Here is a 22,901-nt window from a genome sequence, read left to right on the forward strand (position 1 = left end):
TATTTTATTTAACTATTACTATAAATAACTTCAGCTAAAAGAGATGGTCCTCTTAATATCAATCAACATTCATTTGTAGATTCATTAATCCGGCAGATACGTTGTTAACATACATAGTATTAAACTGACCATGATGTAAACTGTTAATTTCCCCCAAAATGTTGTGTTTAATAAGTTGAACCTACAGTACTGTCAACTATGGTGGAGTGTTTAGCACACTAATACACTGGTGCATAACCATCTGTACAAATGAACTCAGCTAAATTGTCAGAGTACTCATTAAGATCATATAATATCTTACATGGCTAATGCACTCAGCATATGATGGATATTTACTGTATGCCATTTAGTAGAATGCTGGTTAATGCCGTTTATTACCAAGAATAATGTACTCCTTATAGAATATTTTATTCTATTGCAGTGGCTATACTCTTGAAACTGAAAACTGAGTCCAAGGCAATTTTGACAACAACATAATTTTATGTTATGTCAGGAGGCAACTATTTTGTTGACACATACCCCGATTAGCCATAATATTAAAACCACTTGCCTAATATTGTGTACATATGGTGTGCTGTGGTATCTGGCACCAAGACGTTAGCAGCAGATCCTTTAAGTCCTATAAATTGCTTGTTGGGGCCTCCATGGATCGGACTTGTTTGTTCAGCATATCCCACAGATGCTCAATCGGATTGAGATCTGGGGGGTTTGGAGGCCAAGTCAACACCTTGAACTGTTTATCATGCTCCTCAAACCATTTCTGAACAATTGTTGCAGTGTGGAAGGGTGTACTTGGTCTGCAACACTGTTTATATAGGTGGTATGTGTCAAAGTAACATCCACATGAATGCCAGGACCCAAGGTTTCCCAGCAGCACACTGCCAAGAGCATCACACACTCTCTGCCGGCTTGCCTTCCCATAGTGCATCCTGGTGCCATCTCTTCTCGTAAGCAATGCACACACACCAGGCCATCCACATAATGTAAAAGAAAATATGCTATATCAGACCTCCTTCTTCTATTGCTCCATTGTCCAGTTCTGATGCTCACAATCCCATTGTAGGTGCTTTTGCTGGTGGACAGGAGTAAGTGTGGGCACTCTGTCTGGTCTACGGCTACATAGCCCAATATGCAGCAAGCTACGTTGCACTGTGTGTTCTGACATTTTTCTATCATACCCAGCATTAACTTTTTCAGAAATTTGTGCTACAGTAGCTCTTCTGTGGTTTCAGACCAGATGGGCTAGCCTCCGCTCCCCACACACATCAATGAGCCCTAACTCTGTTGCCTGTTCACTGGGTGGCCTTCCTTGAATCACTTTTGGTAGGAACCATTTAAAGTCGCTCAGATCTTCATGCTTGCCCATTTTTCCTGCTTCCAACACACCAACTTTGAGAACTAACTATTCCCTTGCTGCATAATATATCCCACTCCTTGTCAGGTGCCACTGTAACTAGATAATCAATGTTACTCACTTGACTTGTTAGTGGATTTAAGTTTTGACTGTTCGGTGTCCAAAAGTCCATTTTACTGTTTCATAAGCAATATTACTGTATACTGTGTTCATGGTCATGTACTTCACACTAGCCAGAAAATATACAGAAAATGAGAAACGTGAATATTGCCATGACAGACTGTATCAGACTGTACCGCATACTAATGTACAATGTACTAATGTATAAGCTTCTTCACAATTGTAAGTTACTAGCTAATAATCAAAATAAATAATAAATAACATCCAAACATTATATTATAACTGTTTTAACCCTCTCTCTCTCTCTCTTAACCCCCCCAAACCCCCCTCCCCCCCCCCCCCTTTTCACGCACGTGTGCTCTCTCTCAATAATTAGGTAACATTTTACAATATTGTTCAACAACTCATAGATAACTATGCAGGAACTTAGCAGGAACGAATGAGTAGTTCTTTGTTAACACCTATCTGACTTCTATAAAATATTAAGAACTAGTAGATAATTACCCAGTAAGTATGCTATTTGGCACTAGTTATTAACTATGCAGTAAGTAGCTCAATCTTAAGCAGTAATTACTCAGTCTTACATTTCTCCTGCAGAACTACTGGTTAACTATGGCTCTTTTATAATAACTAACTACATTTCATTTAAAATAACTAATAACAACGTTAACTCCCAGTAGCAAAGCATTATGTTCCTCCTGGAGATCTACTACCTACTATATCTCAACCTATTCTAATACCTTGGTATCTAAAATTGAAATATTTAATATGAGTTCTTTAGGTCTCCTCAGAGGAGCAGAGTGTTGGAGTGTTCTTTTTATTTATCCATTAAATGTCTAAAGAGAGAAATAGACAACAATAATTTACAAAAGTACAAAATAATAATTTAGCAATCAGTAACAAATATTCCATTAACATATTTTCAATTTGCTTTTAATAAATTATTTTAAATATAAAAAATTAGTAATTAAATACCATGTGTAATACTGTTCCACATCTGCATTAAATAGTGAAGAACAACACCGTAACACTTCAGTCATTACTAATGAGATTCTATGTCTTTCAGTTTTACAGTACTGTTCTGTATCTGCATTAACTAGTGAAGAACAACACAGTAATACTTCGTTCAGTGCTAATGAGTTTCACGTCATTGTTTAAAGTTACATCCATATATAGTGGTGCTTGAAAGTTTGTGGAAAGTCAGAATTGGATTTTTCTGCATAAATATGATCTAAAACATCATCGGATTTTCACACAAGTCCTAAAAGTTGGAAACGGTAGACAATGAGAACCCAATTAAACAAATGAGACACAAATATTATACTTGGTCATTTATTTATTGAGGAAAATTTTCCAAAATTACATATCTGTGAGTGGCAAAGAATGTGAACCTTTGCCTTCGATCTGGTGTGACCCCCTTGTGCAGCAATAATTGCACATTCCTGCACATTGGCTTTTAGGAATTTTAGCCCATTCCTCAGGACAGAACAGCTTCAACTCTGAGATGTTGTTGGGTTTCCTCACATGAATTGCATGCTTCAAGTCCTTCCACAATAGGAAGTATAATGTTCCTCAATAAATAAATGACCAAGTATTATATTTTTGTCTCATTTGCTTAATTTGGTTCCCGTCCTTTAGGACATGTGTGAAAATCTGATTATGTTTTAGGTCATATTTATGCAGAATACAGCTTAGCACCATTATAGTACAAAACAGGGGTGACAAAGTAATTTAAACATTATATTTTAATCACTTAAAACAATTACATAATAATAATAACAACAACAACAACAATAAACTGAAAACACAGTAACATTAGCACATCAATTGCTTGTATTCCATAAAACATTGAAGGTGAAAAATCTGTCATTTTTTAAACATTAATGTTTTAGCTTGGTTACCCTTTCTTAGCCTACGTGAATCTGTCTAAAGCCCCACGATCTTCAAGGTATTTTTCATACCGAATCTCAAGTAACTTTATTAGCGACTCCTACTACATATTGTATATTTTATTGACATTGTAGAACCTACATAGTGCACTATGTGGCCACTAATATAAAATTTAAGATTAAACCACAGAAAAACACTGACCCTACTAAGCACCTGATCAAAATGTATGATAGTATATGACATTTAATATGAGTTTTGCATGTGTGGGTATTAATATACAGTATACGTTTAATATCAGTTTTAGGACAATATCAGTTGCTAGTGTTATATATTCTAAGTGCCAAAATTAATGTTGCGTATGCATATACAGTCATGGGGGAAAGGAAGTACCTCCTTCTTTAATTCTATATTTTTATTTATCAGGGCCTAAATGGCAATTCTATATGTGGTTCTACATGTTACTGAATTATAGAGTGTACTTATTTTTCCCACCTGGTTTCTGAATGTTGGTTTACTTTTGGGGGAAAAAAATGACAAATCGTTTGTGTGAGGTTTTTTGTTTATAGAAGTTGGTAAGGACCACACAATTGAAGTTGGTGAGGACCATACAATGTTCATTTTGATCATGCGACTTGTAGAATCTGTCTTTTTTCTGTGGTTGAATCTCAAATTATATCCTAGTAGCCACATAATGCATTATATAGGTTCTACAAAGCCATTGAAACATATTTAGTGTGATCCACTAGTAAAGAGGAGGATTATTGTTGTTGTTGTTGATGATGATGTTTTAAGCAATTAGTAACTGTAAAAAAAAAAAACTGTAACTTTTTTCACATTTCACCCTTGTTTTGTACCACAACAGCTTGAAGTTGTATGAATCACTTAAGAATGCCGTCATGGTTATGCCAAAATCGGCATTTCAGTACATTAACTATCAGCCCTTGCATGTCACATGACCTTGTCACATGTTTCATTGAGCACTCACGCCTGTTCTGTGTTACCCCTAATCAGCACCCCTACTTAAGTCCTGCCCTGCATCCTAAATTACATACTTATACTAGGTACTAAAAGTATAGTGCCCTCCACTATTATTGGCACCCTTGGTAAATATCAGCAAAGAAGTCTGTGAAAGATCGTCTTTATTGTTTAACCTTTTGATCCTTTCTGGTGGACTCCAGTGGGGCAGGCTTGACCAGTTTTTTTAAGATATTATTGTCATACAGTTTGGTGTCTGCACGCTTACACGGCTGTAGCAGTCGGTAGTTAACCGGACCAACTCTCACGAGGGCCCTGCCAGTGGGCCAGGAACTTGCAGGAGGTGTTCGGGAGCAGGAGGAGGACCTGATCACCCGCCCAGAACTCCCTGGGCTGGATGGGTTGGTTGTAGGTCCTCTGTTGGTCTTGCTGGGAAGCTTCCATATGTTTCCGGATGTTCCCGGGTGTTACTCTGCTTCTGCATCTCCTGGACTTATTGTACTAGGGAGCGGAAAGGAGAGGGCTGCTCCTCCCAAGCCTCCCGGACCATGTCCAATGGTCCTCAGGGCCATTGTCTGAAGAGGAGCTGAAATGGGGTGAAGTCGGTGGATGCTTGGGGGGTCTCTCAGATGGCAAAGAGCATGTAGGGCTCCTTCATCTACCACCCGTTTCAGCATCCTCTTGAGTGACTGATTGAACCTTTTCACCAGGCCGTTGGTCTGGGGGTGGTAGACGAAGGACTTCAGATTCTTGACTTGCAACAGTCGGCACAAATCAATCATTAATTTCGACATCCTGACATTGGTCGCATCCTGTCCTTCAGCTTCCTCAGGGTGTTTCATGGCCCCAAATGACCCCCCAGCAGATGTGAATGGGACAGCTGCATCAAGAGCCGGGTTTTGGAATGGGAAATGATGAGGAAGTCACAGGGCTGCCCTTGGCAGTCAGTCGGGAAATACAGCAGTCCCTTCTTTACCGGAAAATAGGCAGCGGGTAGCTGCTGTTCGGGGTTCTGGGTGCCCCCCTCTATCTGCTGTACCTGGCCTCAACAGTGCTTCAGGTGGTTGTCCTCTTTCTGCTTGGCCCCGAAACTTCCTTCTTGAGCGACCTGGAGGAACACAGATGAAATAGGGTTAGCGTGTATGAATGTGTCACCTGAGGCATCTCTTTCCCCAATGTACCCTTATTCCTGGGCCAGGTAGGCCCGCCGGACCTGTGGTTGGGGGGCTGGTGGTTTCCGGTGACATCTGCTCTTGGCTGGTGGGTGGTCATGGGGAACCCTGGCCAGTCTCATCTGAGCAGTAACAGGACGGGGAGCTCAGGAATGAGTCCGACGAGGAGGGGCCACTCTCCTGCGGCAGTCGAGACCCTGACTTTGGCTGCCGGAACATCACAGACAACCCCATGAACGCAGGAAACTGGGAGAGTTCTGATCTCCTGGAGGGCTTGGCCTAGGATGTTGGGCCGGGCCAGGGTCACTGTGCTCCCCAAGTCAAGGAGGGCGGTGACGGGTTTGCCGTAAACCCTGATGGCAAAGGTCATTTGCCTAAGGAGGCCCTGAAGCGTGGAGGGCACACCAAGCCAGCTAGGGCTTATAGGTTTGTTGTGTCATGGGTGGGTCCAGCTCAGTGGGCATGGGCTCATCCGAGGGTCTCCGATCATCTTCTCTCTTGCTGGAGGCCCACTTCCATTCGATGAGGGGGCGGACCGTAGCGCAGGCCTGTGGTCACCTCTCTTCGCTCTCCTCAGCTGATCTCCAGGGTGGTTAAGGCTCACTTTAGTGCTTCCATCATCTGTCAGGAGGTATTGGGTCCTCGCATCCCAATGGCCTTCCGCTCATAAGATGGCAGAGCTCGTAGGATCCGGTCCATTACCACTCTTTTGATGACCTAGGAAGCAGTGTGTCAGTCTGGCTGGAGCCACCTCTGAGCAGTGCACAACTGGGTGTCCATCTGGACTGGGGTGACTTCTGGGTGGTAGGCCCACTTGTGAATCCCGGCCGCCTCAGTGGTAGGAGATTGGCCGCAGCGAACCAGGATTTAGTTTTTGAGAGTCTCATAATCTGCCGCTATGGCCTGAGAGACAGAGTAGTATGCCAATTGCGCTTCCCCCAGAGAAAAATGGTGTGAGGATGTTGGCCCAGGTATGCTCTTCCCACTCTTTGTGTAAGGCAATGCACTCAAAGGTCTCAGGAAGGCCTCGACATTGATCTCATTCGTGAGCCTGGTGAGCAAACACTGGGCTTCCTGGCAGGGGTCTGGAAGAGGGCAGAATGGGACTTCTTGAGCTGGAGGAGCTTGTGTGTGGCAAGCCGCAGACTCTGGGCCAGCTCCTGGGTCACCGCTTGCTGTTGGAGATTAGTCTCCAGTAGAAGTTGGAACATGGGCTCCATAACAGGGCCTGAGTGTGTTCCGTGGCCATGGGCTGTGTGCAGGGGGTTGGTGTAGGGTCTATGTTCATGCCCACATTCTCCACCACTGTGGCTATGCAAAGCTGCAGTGGGATGAACATATACACACACCAGGCAGAGTAGAGGCAAAACAGGAAGTGCTTTTATTTTAATATGTGTAGGTGATGCGTGAGGTGGTCTTCCTGTAGTGGGGAGTGGGGAGTGGTGGATTGGCTGAGGAAGGCTTGAGGTGGGACCCAGGGAGCATGGCGCTGGCAGCGGGTATTGGCCGGAAGAGCAGTGAAGCCAGGGAGTATCTTCTTTGGGGCTGTCGGCTTCCATGTCAGCTTCTGAAAGGCAGACAGAAACGAATGTCAACGTGATTGATGTCGGAGACATGTCTCACCTCTCTGTGCTGCCGCTGTCCTTTTATACTCTCCTGGCATCTGCTGGATGGTGAATGACTGCTGCTCCACTCATTGGTTGCCAGCTGCGTGTTACTACCTCCCTGCCTTGCAGCCATGTGCTGCCCAAAATATTAGGGGTGCTGAAGCAGAGTTGTACATTCAGCACCCGGGCGGCAGTCATGCGAGGAGGGCGTCAGTGTTTGTGTGCATGGGCTGCATGCTCGCCGTCATAATAATTTATACTACATAATTTAATTTATCATTCCCTTGATTTATTTTTTCATATTTCATGCACATCTCTCTAAAATACATCCTTGAATTTGGCGAAGCAAATTGTCACAAAACTCCTCCCTCATGTAAGGAGTTGTGGGAAGTATTAGCTGAAAACGTGTCCATGGATCCAGACTTCAAAAATCTTCTGGAAATGGTAGACCATCCGGGTACCTTTGTGATACTCATTTCAACATATAATACTCATCTCAGATACTATTTAGTACAGATAGTATGCCAATTGGAATGCAGTGTTCATTTCTGCATGTTTCAATGTCAAGCTTTTGTTGTTGTTGCACATATGTTTTGTCATTTTTTTCCACAGCCTTGCTCATAGTCTTCTTGTTTTTACTTTATATCCAGTGTTTACGTTTATGGTTCTTGTGTCATGGTTGTGGTTGTTTGTGATACACATTTTCAATAAAATCTAAACTTGCATCTACTGCCTCTTAGGGATGTCACGATACCAAAAATCTAGTAGTCGGTACCGATACCACCAAAAGCACACGGTACTCGATACCAAAGTCGATACTACGGTGTGGTTTAAAAAAATAAAAAATAATAAAATTAAAAATTTTCCTGGAGGACATCCTCCTCTGGCTGATACTGGCAAAAAGAGAGAGAGAGATATTTTATTTATCAAACACTGTCTGACAATGAGTGGAGGCTACAGGGGAGGTGCACTCCTAAACGCATGCGCACACGCACGCACACACAAACGCACGCGCACACACACACACACACCCACCTTGCACTCTGAATGCAAGCATTAGTTTAAATTCAATGATATGGTGGCAGGCCAAAAAGATTTATTAAAAGCATGAACATTTGAATAATTATTAGTGACATTAGGCTGCATTTTGTTGACAGGACACGGGCTGAATGGTGATGCATGATGGCCCATTAAGAGGTAGTTTATAACATTTCAATGCGTTAGCATCGTTAACAAATAACTGGCTATCGCAAACATTACATGGACCATAACCTTAGCTGGTTTCACGGCCACAATGCCAGCTGCCTCAAAGAAACATAATAAAGGACCTGTCTTTCAGGTGCTTCGCCAAATTCCAGGTGTTTCCTCGCTTTGTTTGAAATGAACGATAGCATCAGTTGCACACCGGATTCAGAGCATCAATTATATGTTTGTTGTCATCTGCCTCGAATGTGAAGTATTTCCATATTTGACTCTTACCACCTTTCCTCGCAACGAGTCGGGGCGGAGCTAAACTCATTGCCATCTTCTGTAGTTTTTCCCGTGTGCTTGTAGTTCTTGTTCTTCTTCACCACTTGTGGACCTAAAACTAAACTAAAACACTTGCGCATATTTGCTGCCCCCTTCAGTTCCAGAAGAATTGCAACCTCGGTACCTCCATTAACGTTTATGCATGGTTTTTGAAAAAAACAAAAACAATTTTAAGTCACTGAAATAAGTCCATATAACACATAATAAACATTTGTTCACAAGACTTTTAGCCTAGATCTGGATCTTGTAGCCTAGAGGTTTTGCTACATAATGGTGTGGTCACTCATTCATACATACCAATATAGTCATTTAACTTTTGTAACACACTTTTTTTGTCAGAAAGGCTGTACTGTATGCGAGGTGACGTGAATCATCATGAATATTGTATGTGATTGACACCTGAGGAGACAAAGATCCCTCCCCTGGGCTTATCAATGAGGAATGTGAATGTGGGAACTAGAAGAACGAATGTATTGTTTGTAGCTTATTTCATAAATTCAAGTTTAAGTTAAAAGAAGTAATCTGACTATAGATTTTCTTTACTTTACTTAAAAACTGTAGACCTACACTACTGTTCAAAAGTTTTAGATCGTTAACATTTCAAAATGTTTTCAAAAGAAATCTCTTCTGCTCACCAAGGCTGCATTTATTTGATCCAAAATACATCAAAACAGTTATATTGTGACGTATTTTTACAATTGAAAAGTTTTCTATTTGAATATATTGTAAAATGCAATTTCTTGTGATCAAAGCTGAATTTTCAGCATCATTACTCCATTCTTCAGTGTCAAATGATCATTCGGAAATCATTCTTATATGCTGATTTGCTGCTCAAGAAACATTTATTATTATTCTCAATGTTGAAAACAGTTGTAAGATAAAAGAAAAATAATTGAAGTGTCCAGTGCACATAGGGAGAGGCGAGAGTATTACAGAAGGTGGATGGTTTGTATGAGCCCACTCCAATGCGTAGCCTACTTGCGTAGCCTACTCGCTCACATAGTATTGTATATAAGCATTGTAAGTGAGCAGTTTACAGCACACAGATGTGGCACATGTCATTGTGCCATTGTTGAAAACAGTTCCTGTTCAACTGAAGACACACGTGAACATCACACACCTGGCATTTCCAAGGTGTGTCCTGCCTTTCATCGTGCTGTACTTTGCAAAGCATCCATGTCCTGCTTTAGGTGTTTATTGCTGGGGCGTTTACCTTTTTGCACCGATCGCCTCGGCACATTACCGTATGAATAGCGAGCTCCGCGCATGGGAGTGATCACATTAACGATAATTAGCTGAGCCAGGAGAAACTGTGCATTTCTTTTGTTTCATACAGATTACATTGCATGAGAATATCTGTTTTAAATGTGATTTGTTTTATTTTAATTTCAAGCTTTCTTTAGACATATGTTTCATTTTTGTGTAATAAGTATTTGCTGAGTTTCTGTTAATTTTTGTGATGCGTTTCAGAAAGATTCTCATGGAGACAGAGACAGCTGAAAGCGCATCATGTTTATTTTCTTTATTTTACAAAAGCACAAGGTTTTGTTGTTATTGTGAGCATACACAAATAAAAGTAGACCCTTTATAGTTTCTAATGATGTCTTACACTTATCTCTTAGGCAAAAAATGACTGAGTATTTTAAGTTGTTTCCGCTGTCATGAGGAAAAAATCCTCATGACATGGAATGCCATACACATTTTTGTCATTTAAAAGTTATTTATTTATTATTATTTATTAAAGTTAGTTATTTGTTATTTTGTTACTCATTGCTACATTACAGCCTTGTACTTGTGTAGGGTATTGTTGTCCATTTCTCTCTTCAAACCTTGACTGTCTAAATAAAAACAACACTCAAACCTTGTGTTCCTTTGTGGAGACCTATAATAACACATAAATATTTGTATTTATACAAATATTACCAAGTATTTACCACAAAGTCAACAAAGAGAAGACAATTCATAGGCCCTCTGAGAAGCGGGGTGAAAGATGGGCATAATTTGACGCATCATACGGTAATGACAAGAAATATTACGGATAACAAAAGGAGCCTGCGGATATGTGGGTGCGGGTGGGAAAAGGCGACCACATTAAGGGGACTGTGAATCCACCAGGGAAGAGTGAAGTGTTGAGGGAAAGGCCAACAGCAACCTTGCACTGCCACATCAGATCAGAAAAGAGGGACCAAAAGCCAGGTTGAAAACCACAGTGCTGACAGACCCATCATTGCTGAGGGAAGGCAGGTAGGTGAGGAGGAAGACACTGCAGTGGAGTGCGTCCTTTCTTGTGAGCACAAAGGAGACACAACCACCCATCTTGAAAGAGCAGAGCCCAGAAGAGCAGGCACCAGCTAGAAAGGACAAAATCAAGTGTCCAAAGACCAGTGAGGCAATTGCATGGCAAAGACTGGACACTGACCTTAGCGGAGTACTGGAGAGATCACTGCAAGGGGGTGTGGAGGCTAGGCTAAACCTGTTTGAGAAATTCTCTACCAGGAGTGTAAAGTCAGGTTCGGCATAATTACAACCAAGAAAACCAATGATCTGAGGCAAAAAAGAAAGTGAGTGAGAGAGAGAGAGAGAGAGAGAGAGAGAGACATTGAGCAACTGGTGCATCAGTGGCAACAACACAGAAGGAAATTGAGGAAGGCAACACCAGGCTAAAAACAACCAGGGAGGAGCTGGAAGAAAACGTCAGAAAGCAGTACAGAGACCCAGTAAGGAATAAGCCATTAGGGTCACCAGGGTATGTGCCTTGTCCAGCCCTACCCATGTCACAGTTTAACATCTTGCCCCCCAAGCTCAGCGAAGTCAGAGAGGTTGTAAGAAAGGCCAAATCATCAGCAGCTCTCGGGCCCAATGGGATACCCTAAAAGCTCTATAAGAACTGCCCAGCAGTGCTAAAGCTGCTGAGGATCCTCATGCAAGCTGCCTGGAAAAGCATTGCATCCCATCAGAGTGGCAAAGAGCGATGGTGGTATTCATACCCAAGGCAAAAGACTCGAGTGATCAGCCAATTCAGGAACATCACCTTGCTCAATGTCGAAGGAAAGATCTTCTCTGTTTTAATACAGAGAATAACCAACTACCTCATAGAGAATGGCTATGTTGACACCAGCTGCCAGAAGACTGGGTCCCAGGTTTCCCAGGGTGTGTGGAGCACTCATCTATGATTTGGGAGCAAATGCAAAAAGAAAGAACTGCACATTGTTTGGCTTTATCTTGCAAGCGTGTATGGCTCAGTGCCGCATCAGCTCATCAACTATACCACCTGGTTCTTCCACATGCTTGACAAGATCAGGAGCCTGGTCTCTAATTACTTCAAGGACCTGCAGATGGGCTTTGCCGTCCAGGACTTCACTACCGGATGGCAGCAGGTGGAGGTAGGAATTGCCATGGGATGCTCAATCTCCCCCATCTTGTTTATGGCCACCTTTGAGGTAATACTCATTGAAGCAAGACAGGAGTCAGGTTGTCATCTGGAGAGAAACAGAATCTACATGGATGATGTTACTAGCCTCCTGCTAACAGCACCATGCACAGATAGACTGCTAAAAAGGATGGATGAACTGGTGTCCTGGGCAAGGATGAAGATCAAGCCTGTTAAGTCCTGAAGTGCATCTTTCGAGAAAGGGGTTAAGAATGACAACACCATCTTTGTCATAGTTGGCGAGAAAATCCCACTGCTGGCTGAACAGTCCATCAAAAGCCTTTGGAGACCATACATTGCTGAGCTCTCTAATAAGCACATGGAGGAAAAGCGTGCTGAAACAGCTTTCTGACTCTCTGGCAAGGATTGACCAAAGCCAGCTTCCAGGAAAGTACAAAGTGTGGTGCTACCACACCACACTGTATCAAAGAATAATGTGGCAGTTGAAGTCGTCTGAAATCCCCTTAACCACAGTAAGCAAGTTGGATGGGAAAGCCAGCTGCTTCATCCGAAAGTGGCTGGGCTTCGTTTTCTTATCAGGGCAACATACAACACACTCCCCTGCCCACTGAACCTTTGGTTTGGCCAGGAAGAATGCTGCCCCCTCTGTAGCAATCCAAATGCAAGTCTCCAGAACATGTTATCAAGCTGCAAGGTTGCGCTCTCCCATGGGTGCTACAGATGGCAACACGATCAAGTCCTGAGCAGATTGGCCGAGGTGCTGAAGGAGTGTAGACAGGTCATAAGCATAGGTCTTCCTTCACCAGTGTGTCAGCACATGCAATTAGTCAGAGAAGTTCCATCAAGGAAAGTTCCCTTTAACCAGGACTGGAGAATGAGAGTCGATCTTGGCAGGAAGCTCCTGTTCCCTAGTGAGATCACCAACACAAGGCTCCGTCCTGATATAGTAATGTGGTCCAGTGGCACCAAGACCGTGCTCCTTATTGAGCTAACTGTCTCTTGGGAGGCTGTCTTTGAAAGGAAGAGGTTGAATTACTCAGATCTCATTGCTGAGTGTAATGAGGCTGGCTGGAGAACCATCATCTAGGGCAGATGCTGTAAAGAGAAGATGTTAGAGTGGAACATAGCATGTCTGTTGCGATGTTTAAGTCCAGTGAGGAGAGGTGGCTATCAGAGGGAAGTGAGGTTGTGACAATGGAGGAGAAGTGTGTTGGGGAAAGGGAAAGACGATTGTGATGAAAAGAGAGTTGTGGGGCATTCTATACTCTGTGGTGTGTGAGGGGTCATTGGAGGGATAGTGTACACAATTTCCATGCAAATCTGCAAACATGAGCACATCATGATTTTTGTTTAACACTGATAATAGTATTTCACTGTTGCGAATGGGCTAATCAAAAACACCCTGTGAGCAAACATGCCAAGTCACCACATGCATACAATTAGAATGTATGCATTAGAATCACCTTTGGGAATTTCTTTGTTTGCCATTTAAAATGATATTACTCAGCATTCTCTATCCACATAGTGATTCCTCACCCCTGACTGACCTTGAGTGTGACTTTCCTGGGTAGATGGAGGTTAATGTGAGAGAAACTCTATTAGTCTCATGTCAACACATACAGTGACAACATTAATCCTAACAGTCACAGCATTAGCTAAAGGAATTTCTCAGAAGAATATTTCTACCTTTGCTTGACATGGCATGTGCATGTTCAGCATCACTTTGGGGTAAGAACTGTGAATGAGCACAACATGCACCAGAAAACAGATAAACTCTAAGAGCCTCACACTTTGACCTCTCTCTCTCTCTCTCTCTCTCTCTCTCTCTCTCTCTCTCTCTCTCTCTCTCTCTCTCTCTCTCATTCACTCACTCTGTAGTTTTTCAGGCTTCTGAAGCCAAGTCATGTGACATGTTGCCACAGTAACATTCCCATTTGGAGTGGAGGAGGGCTGCTCCACTGCCCTCTGACAAACATACACGGTCATGAGGACACATAAAATTTAGATGTTTATGAATTTGTGTCTCTGTAGTGTGCACTGTGTGCTACTAAAGCAAGTGTGTGAGTGTTTTTTGTTTTGGATTTTTTGCTTTGGATAGTACAGTGATATGCAGTAAAGAGTTGTCTGTTGCTGAGCAACTGTTCCAAATTAGATCTACTGCTAAAAGAGAGCAAAATCATTCAACCTACACAAAGAGATGCATGCGTGTGTTTGGTGATGTAGGGATAAAATGGAGACATCTAATACTTCAATATTGTTTAATGCATGTGTCTAAGTGATTTATATAATTTCAGTTCAAACTCGTTTATGCTTTATAGCTTAAATCACATAAATTCTCACTATGTGCAGAACTAAAAACAACAACAATTATACCTTAAACAAAGTATTTAGAGTACGATATATCATAGGCTAGAAGATTGTGATTGGCTCGAAAATTTAAGGCCAGCACTCCCAAGTTTTTCTCACACACAACACACACAGAGAGAGAGAGAGAGAGAGAGAGAGAGAGAGAGAGAGAGAGAGAGAGAGAGAGATGCAACATAATTATGTGTCTGAATGATAACTTCAGCCTTGTTTTTCAAGTGTTACCATAGAAACTGTGCATGGGGTACAATATCTGCATTAAATGTGTTTAGTATGAGCTGTAATAGAAGCTTTCACACTGAATGGAACATGTTATTGAATTTCACAATCCACTTGATAAGTCTGCTAGATAAGAACAGATATATTTCACACACACACACACACACACACACACACACACACAGAAGTGATAGAAGAAATAAATCAACAGATTGTGTATTGTGAAATGTCATTCTAAATCAGCAGAAATGAAGGTTTTATTAAAATAAGAGCTTCCGTTCATTTCTTCTTTTTTATAATTCATAAAATCTTTCAAATTCAAATTAACATTAAAGATTGAAATGTTATCATAATTTAGGAATAATATCTTATAATTCATATTGTATCTTATTTTACAGCATTATTTCAAACCACATAGCAAGTAGGGGGTCTTTTCAGATTCTGCCATAGTTAGACAGCGACTGTGGTAAATTAATAGCTAAGCAAAACTGCTTCATTGATCTCTCCAACACCGACTGTAAAGACTCAAGGAAGGTGATCTGCCAATTGGCTGATCTGCCAATAAGTGTTTGATTCAGCTTTTACAAGCATTTTAATCATTAGGTGTCTACTTTTTACTGCTTGGATATAAATAACTCCATTATTGTGGTTGATGTTAGTAAGTCAGCTTCACAGTTGTTTATAACAAGCAAAAAAAAAAATTCTGTCTTCTACTAACAAAATAAACAAAGGTTAAGGCATCTTTAGGGTTATCATAACTTTAGGACATGTTTTAGGGGATTTTGGTGAATTTAATAGCAATAACTTCAACTACACACTTCTAATAACTGGAGATTTGTCTTTCACTTACTTCTAGGACTACGATTTACTCCTATGCTTTGGATCATTGTGTTGCTGCATAATGTAGTTGCACTTGAGTTTCAACTTACAGACTAAAGACCAGACATTCTCCTTCATGATTTTCTGGTAGAGAGCAAGTGAGAGCAAGAGAGCAAAATTCATGTTTCCCAATTACTGCAAGTTGCCCAGGCGGTGAAGCAGCAAAGCATCCCCACACCATCACACTTCCACCACCATGCTTGACCGTAGGTATCATGTTCTATTTGCAGAATTCTGTGTTTGGTTTACACCAGATGTAACAAGACCCCTGTCTTCCAAACAGTTTTGCTTTCAACTCATCAGTCCATAAAATATTCTAGGTATGTTTTGGCAAAATGTAGATGAGCCTTAATGTTCTTCTAGGTTAGAAGTGGTTTTCCCCTTGCCACTCTTCCATGGATGCCATTTTTACCCAGTGTCTTTGTGATATTGGAGTCATAAACAGTGACCTTTATTGATGCAAGAGAGGCCTGTAGGTCCTTTGATGTTGTCCTTGGGTCTTTTGTGACTTGGTGGATGAGTAGTTGCTTTGCTCTTGGAGGAATTTTGGGAGGTCAACCACTTCTGGGAAGGTTCAGTACTGTGCCAATTTGTTCCATTTGGAGATAATGGCTCTCACTTTGGTCCTTTGGTGTCCCAGAGACTTTGAAATAGCTTTGTAACCCTTCCCAGACTGATGTATTTCAATCACCTTCTTCCTCATCATTTCTGGAATTTCTTTGTATTTCAGCATAGTGTATTACAGGGTAAAACCTTTTAACCAACTTCATTCTGTTGAAAAAGTTCTATTTAAGTGTTTATTTGATTGAACAGGGTTTGCAGTAATCAGGCCTGGTTGTGTCTAGTCCAGCTGAACCCCATTATGAATGCAGTTTCATAGATTTTGGGAGTTAGTAACTGCTGGGGCAAATATATTTTCACACAGGTCCAGTTGGTATTGGATAAATTTTGCTTCAATAAATAACTATCATTTGATGTGACAAATACTTTTTCACAGCACTGTACATTCTACATTGATTAATTCACATTTGACTATAAAAATGTACATTAGCATACATTAGCATATAGGTATATGCTAACAGATATTTAAACATTTCTGCACACATAATCACACAGTTTTAAGTTGCAGTTCCAGGAAATCAGCTGAAACATATGCAGGTGCTTTTAGCTTTCACCTCCTTAATAACATCTAATGGTGCCTTAAGTGCTTAAGAGCAGCTTAGCTGACAGTGCTCTCTCGTTCCCTCTGAGCTAAATGTTCTGCTTAGAGTGAATGTGTGCTCATTTGTTTTATGCGTCAAAAGTTTGCAAAGTGTTGCAACACCTTTGGTGTTAAAGGTTTGTGCATGTTGTATGAGTCATAAAAGCCAATGGCCACAATTTAAATCAGACAAACAAACCCATTTGTGTGTGCGCTAAGTCTGGCTTTTGTAAAACTGAACTCTATTTGACCCCTAAGTTGTCACTAGTTCAGAGAGGAATTCGACACAACTCATTAACAGAGTTACTTTGGTCGGTCAAATCAAAATGCAGATAGTGAATACTATCAGAATATTTCTGACAACAAAGTATGCATGCAGTCACTCATCCCAGAGAGAGAGAGAGAGAGAGAGAGAGAGAGAGAGAGAGAGAGAGAGAGAGAGAGAGAGATCACAAAAGAGATACAGAGAGAATTTATGTTGTTCTTTAAATGAGAATGATTTTTCAATTTGTATGTGTGTTTTTCAGTATTTTAGAAGATTAATAGCAGAATTTGGACTTTTCTACCTGTCACTGAAATCTTAGTATGAACTCCTAGGTGTTTTACAATGGGGTTAAAGTTAACCACTTATAAATAAATAAACTGCAAAAGTAGAGGTTGAACCAGAAAAATACAAGAACTACGAACACTGGTAACCAATGAAATCCATTGCTTAGTGTTGTTGTACTGACACAAGACTAAGAGGGGGTTAGGGCATAATAGGCATAATAGAGGTCAATAGTGAAGTTGAAATTAATGAAGTTCTGGACAAAGATCAGCCTGTGTTGCCTCCTTCCTAGCTACTATACTGCATTCTCTTTTCACCAATGAAAGAAATGAAGAAAATCACAAATGAGGAGCCACTCAGAAGTCCGGCCTTTGAGGACTTTCCTCTATTTACAGATACGCTTTAGCTGTAAACTTTAACTGTAAGCTTTTACAGGTTAAAAGCCTAAACTGAAAAAGTGCAGTTTAAGCTTTTATTAAATAGAAAGGCAGACAATTGCAAATCGAAAGGCAAAATACGTAGTCAAAAAGCAAATGAGGAGTCAGGCGATCGGCGAACTGGCATAAACAGAGCTTAGACGAGAATCGAGAAACACGAGAACAAAACAGGATCAAAACCATGGAATGAGGAATAAGGATCTAAGCCTTGGCATGGGTCTGGTGATACACACACAGAAACACACAATACTTTGCGCCGAATAAAGACACACAAGGGGTTTTAATAATTAAGGTAATCAAAGGTGGAAATGAGAACAGGTGAGACATTAGGAAGGAACCAGTTACAACAAGAGCAGAGACAAGACAGAAATCAAAAGAAAACACATATGTAACTGTAAACAGAGTCAATGACAACCCGGAAGTGTGTGTTTCAGGCAGTTCATGAGGGAAAATCCATAACAGAGTCCCCTGAGTCCCCAATCTCCCCCAAAAGGGCATTTCTCCTGAAGTGCCAAGAATCCTGGCCTTCTGGGACAAATGTCCACACAGCCCCCACATAGTGGGTAAGCCGAGGAGAAGACATGAGGCTCTCAATTAGCATATATATAATGAATATTGGTAAATGTGTATATGTGTTATGATATATGAAGGTTATGTCCATCCATCCATCTTGTATACTGCTTATCCTTCCTTCAGGGTCACCGTGAAACCTGGAGCCTATCCCAGCAAGCATCGGGCACAAGGCAGGGTACACCCTGGACAGGGTGCCAGGGTACTAGTCCATTGCAGGGCACAATCACATACACATTCACACAGCCATTCATACACTACAGGCACTTTTGGACATGCCAATCAGCCTACCATAGATGTCTTTGGACTGGGGGAGGAAACCGGAGTACCCGGAGGAAACGCAACATGGGGAGAACATGCAAACTCCGCATGACCCCCCGTGTGTAGCAATAACTGCAACTAAATGTTTCTGGTAACTGATTATCAGTCCTGCACATCAGCTTGGAGGAATTTTAGTCCAATCTTCAGTACAGAACAGCTTCAACTATGGGATAGGGAATACGATAAATAAGATGGTCAATGATTAAGAATAACATTTTTATCTTATTTGTTCAATTGGGTTCTCTTTTCTACTTTTAGGACTTGTGTGAAAAATCTGATGATGTTTTAGGTCATATTTATGCAGATATATAGAAAATTTATCTCAAGAACCACTGTATGAACACTATGACTGTTTTCTCTCTAACCCTGCTGTGTGTGAAAGCACTAAATATGATGCACACTTTGTTTTTCAAATTTTTGTGTTTATATGGTAAGTGTTGCTGTGTATTGTAAGTTGTAAGTGTTATGAAAGACATCACTAAAAACCATCTGGCAGTATGGAAACTACTGCCAAATGTGTCTGTATCGGTTCTATCCTCCATAGAAAAAGGTACCGGTCCAGTTCATAGCCCCCCCCCCCCCCCCCCCCCTTTTCAGAGGCATTCTCATCACAGTAGTCAGTACAATGCAGAGCCCAACCTTAGCCCAGGAAATAGATCTCTCTTGGACAAAAGGCCATAGAACATGTACTTCTCTGAGGGAGGGGGGTTTTACAGCTGTTATTTGCTGGTCCACAGAAAAGACGGGGTAGGCGGCCAATTTTAGATCTGCATCATCTGAACCGTACATACCGATTCACGATGTTGATGCTCAAACTTATCATTCCACAGACTCAGTTTGAGGATTGGTTTGTAGCGATAGATCTATAAAAAAAAAAGGCAATGTGTATCAATTTTGGTTCTTCCTTTTGGTCTAACTTTATGCCCTTGCACCAATCACAAAGTGCATGGATGCCATGCTGGCTCCTTTGTGACTCCAGGGCATCTGTGTGCTAAACTACCTGGATGACTGGATAATTCTAGCACGATCCAGGAAGTTCAAAATTGAGATGTTGTTCTCACCCATGTGATGAGCTTGGGGCTCAGGTTGAACCTCAAGGAAAGTTGCCTCTCCAGTTGATAGTGACTTGTCTAGGGGTTATATGGGATTTAAATACAATGAGGGCGTGTCTATCCTCAACACGCATTGAGCAATGCTATCAATACTGATCAAGATAAGGTTAGGTCTGCCAACGTCATACCATTGGGCCCATTCCACATGAGAACGTTCATTGGTGGCTGAAAGTTGGGGGTTTCGTCCTCGGATGAAACCCCTTAGAGTAATCAGTGTTACGCGGAGATGCCTACTTGCTCTGAGAAAGAGGGGCATCTCTTATTGCAAGACGGTAATGTTTGATGCCTCCTTCATGGTCTCCGGAGTGGCCTTCATCTAGTGTGGCATATAAATTGCCTAGAAGTGTGGGCTATACACCTAGCACTGATTTCCTTCTCCTCAGTTGATAGGTCACCATGTGTTAGACAATACAGCGGTGGTCTCGTATATCAACCACCAGGGAGGATTATGTTCAGGCCTCCTGTTCACACAGGCTCAACTAATTCTTCGCTTGTGGAGGGGAAGTTTTGTCAATGAATGCGATGTACATTGTGGGCAACCGGGTGCAGACATCCTGTTGAGGCAGGGACTGAGGCCCAGGGATTGGAGGCTCCATCCACAAGTGGGTGAGTCCATATGGTGGAGGTTCGGCCAAGCAGAAGTGGACATATTTGCCTTTGAGGAGGCACTCTGCCTGTTAGGTTCACCCTCACTCTTCCTACACCAAAAAAAAAAAACAAAGGTCAGGGCTGGACGCCATGGTACACATATGGCCAAGGTCACGTCTGTACGCCTTTCCCCCAGTTGCTCTGTTCCAACAGGCTCTAGCAAGAGTTCATCAAGATCATGCTGTGTCTGCTGCTAGTAGCACTGTATTGGCCAGCTCGTATTTGGTTCTCGGAGATAATATCTCTGCTGGACGGCACTCCCTGGGAGGTTCCCTTTCGCAGGGATCTATTGTCTCAAGCCAGAGGGTTGATTTATCCCTCTCGGCCAGAACTATGGAAACTGTGAGTCTGGCAACTGAGGGGCACCAGCTCATAGATTCCGGTCTCTCAACCAAGGTTGTAGAGACCATGTTAAATGCTAGAGCACCATCCACAAGAAAATTGTATGCATTCAAGTAGCACCTTTTTTATTGTGGTATGAGGACCACCAGTGAGACCCAGTAGCTGCGCAATAGCTACAGTCCTGGAGTTCTTACAAGAACATTTCTCAGCAGGGTTGGCTCCTTCTACAATCACAGTCTACATGGCTGCCATTTCGGTCAGCCACGCCCCTATTGATGGAGCCTCCGTGGGGCCACATCCTCTAACTTTGAGGTGTATGCGTGGTGTCAGTCAGCTGAGGCCCATCTGCAGACCACAGACACCTTCCTGGGACCCTCTGTGATCTAGGAAGGTCTGTCAGGCACCCCATTTGAGCCCTTAGACTCAATTTCAGAGAAGCTTCTGATCCTAAATGTAGCTCTTTTTGCGGGCCCTGACATCTTTGTTGCCTCTTCCTGCCTTGACTTTGCCCCTGGATTAGCCAAGGCTTCCTTATATCCTAGGCCAGATTATTCCTAAGTGCCTATGCCTGCTGCCCAGCTGGTAGTATTGCAGTCTTACTCTCCTCCTCTGTTCCTTACACCAAAATCAGGAAGATTGCACCTACTGTGTCCAGTGAGGGCTCTTTGTACTTACATCCACCGCTCCAGCCAGTGGCATAAGTCGGAGCAGTTGCTGGTTTGCTTGGCAGTGACAGTAGAGGTGATGCTGCATCAAAGCAGCATATCTGCATTTGGATAGTGGAAGCAATCTTCATTGCTTATGAGGCGCATAGTCTCTCTACACCTCTGGGCAAAGGGGCTCATCATAATGCAATGTCTCATTCCCTTCTCAGGGAACAGGGTTACATGCGTAACCCAGACGTTTCTCGACTAAGTTTAGGACCTCCACAGCAGTTTCCTTCTGGAACTAGTGGAGGTCTCCCATGTGCTCTGGCTGAGTACTAATAGTAGTCATCATGTTGTGACCATGACATGATGTGTGAAGCTTATAAAACGCCCCTGCTTTGTCACACTTGTCCTTGCTTGGTAATTCTCATTAACTCTAGAGACACAGGTGGTTTACAATTATTTATAGAACCACAGGTTCATATGTAACCTACTATTCTTCTTCCTTACATTCTGGACTGCCAGAGTTTCCCTCCATAACTAGAGGAGATGGTTTTTAACAGTTCCTAATGTATTTCCTCAGACTGTGCATGGGGAAAATGAAGAACATGACAATATTATTATATAGGATAGTAGTTACTTCAGAGATCCTTTCAAATGCTAATCAAATTTTTATTTGAGAATAACTATCTAAGTGCTGATACTGTTTCATTTGAGCATAATAGTCACTCAAATAGGTGAGAGCTGGTACAATTTTTTTGGTCTGAGTTAAATTACTCAACAAGAATTTAAATGACCTCATACTTCCCATATAACATCAAGCATATTTGATTATGTGCCAGTTTGCCAATACAAACAGCCAGTACTCTATGTTTTTACAGAAACTAAAAGGAGTACCATTTTAACAAAAGAGCTAAAACAGTATAAATGTACACCCCCCCCCCCTTTTTTTTTGTCCTATAGAAATAGTTTTGTACTTTATTGTACTCTGCTGCCAGAGAGTTGTTGTAAATTTATAGGGGATACTTATTTATGGTGTTGGCTAGGCAGGCTTGGCAGTAAACATTCATCTGTTTTGTGGGTGAGATGGTGGAGGGAACACTAAAGGGAAGGCTGTACTTTTTTAGATTTCAAAACAGCCAAATCCAACAAACTTCTACCAAATTCAATGATTCTATAGAATGAATTCTGCTCTGCCAATTGGTAATTTTTTATGTATTTTTTTAAAAAAAAAACATAATCACTTAACCTATGGTACATTTTGTTCCTTGTTTCTAGGTTTTTGATAGTTCTGGCGTGTCTTATTTTGGCGATTCTAACAACATTTAAAGAGTATGAGGATGACTCAGGTCACTGGCTGGTGGTTTTGGTAAGTGTGTGCATGTGAACTTGTATATATGTAAGCATGTGTGTGTGTGTATATAGTACCTTGTATAAATCTGTATAACGCTCTGGTCAACACTGTTTATATGTTGAAGATTTAACCAAACTAAATTTTAGATTGTTACACTGACTGTTAATTCACCTCTGGAAAGGAAAGGTTAGTCCAGGAGGTGACTCCATATGACACACACA

General features: G+C 41.8%; 1 protein-coding gene across 1 annotated transcript in view; it reads left to right on the forward strand.

Moving 5' to 3' along the window:
* Positions 1-22,901, forward strand: part of kcnq3 (potassium voltage-gated channel, KQT-like subfamily, member 3) — a 50,721-nt gene that overhangs the window by 2,262 nt on the left and 25,558 nt on the right. The window contains exon 2 of the mRNA XM_017495082.3: positions 22,605-22,695. Within this exon, the coding sequence (XP_017350571.1) occupies positions 22,605-22,695 (91 nt within the window). The remainder of the gene's footprint in view (positions 1-22,604; positions 22,696-22,901) is intronic.

Source organism: Ictalurus punctatus, chromosome 20 (genome assembly GCF_001660625.3).
Source record: "Ictalurus punctatus breed USDA103 chromosome 20, Coco_2.0, whole genome shotgun sequence".
Lineage (NCBI taxonomy): Eukaryota > Metazoa > Chordata > Actinopteri > Siluriformes > Ictaluridae > Ictalurus > Ictalurus punctatus.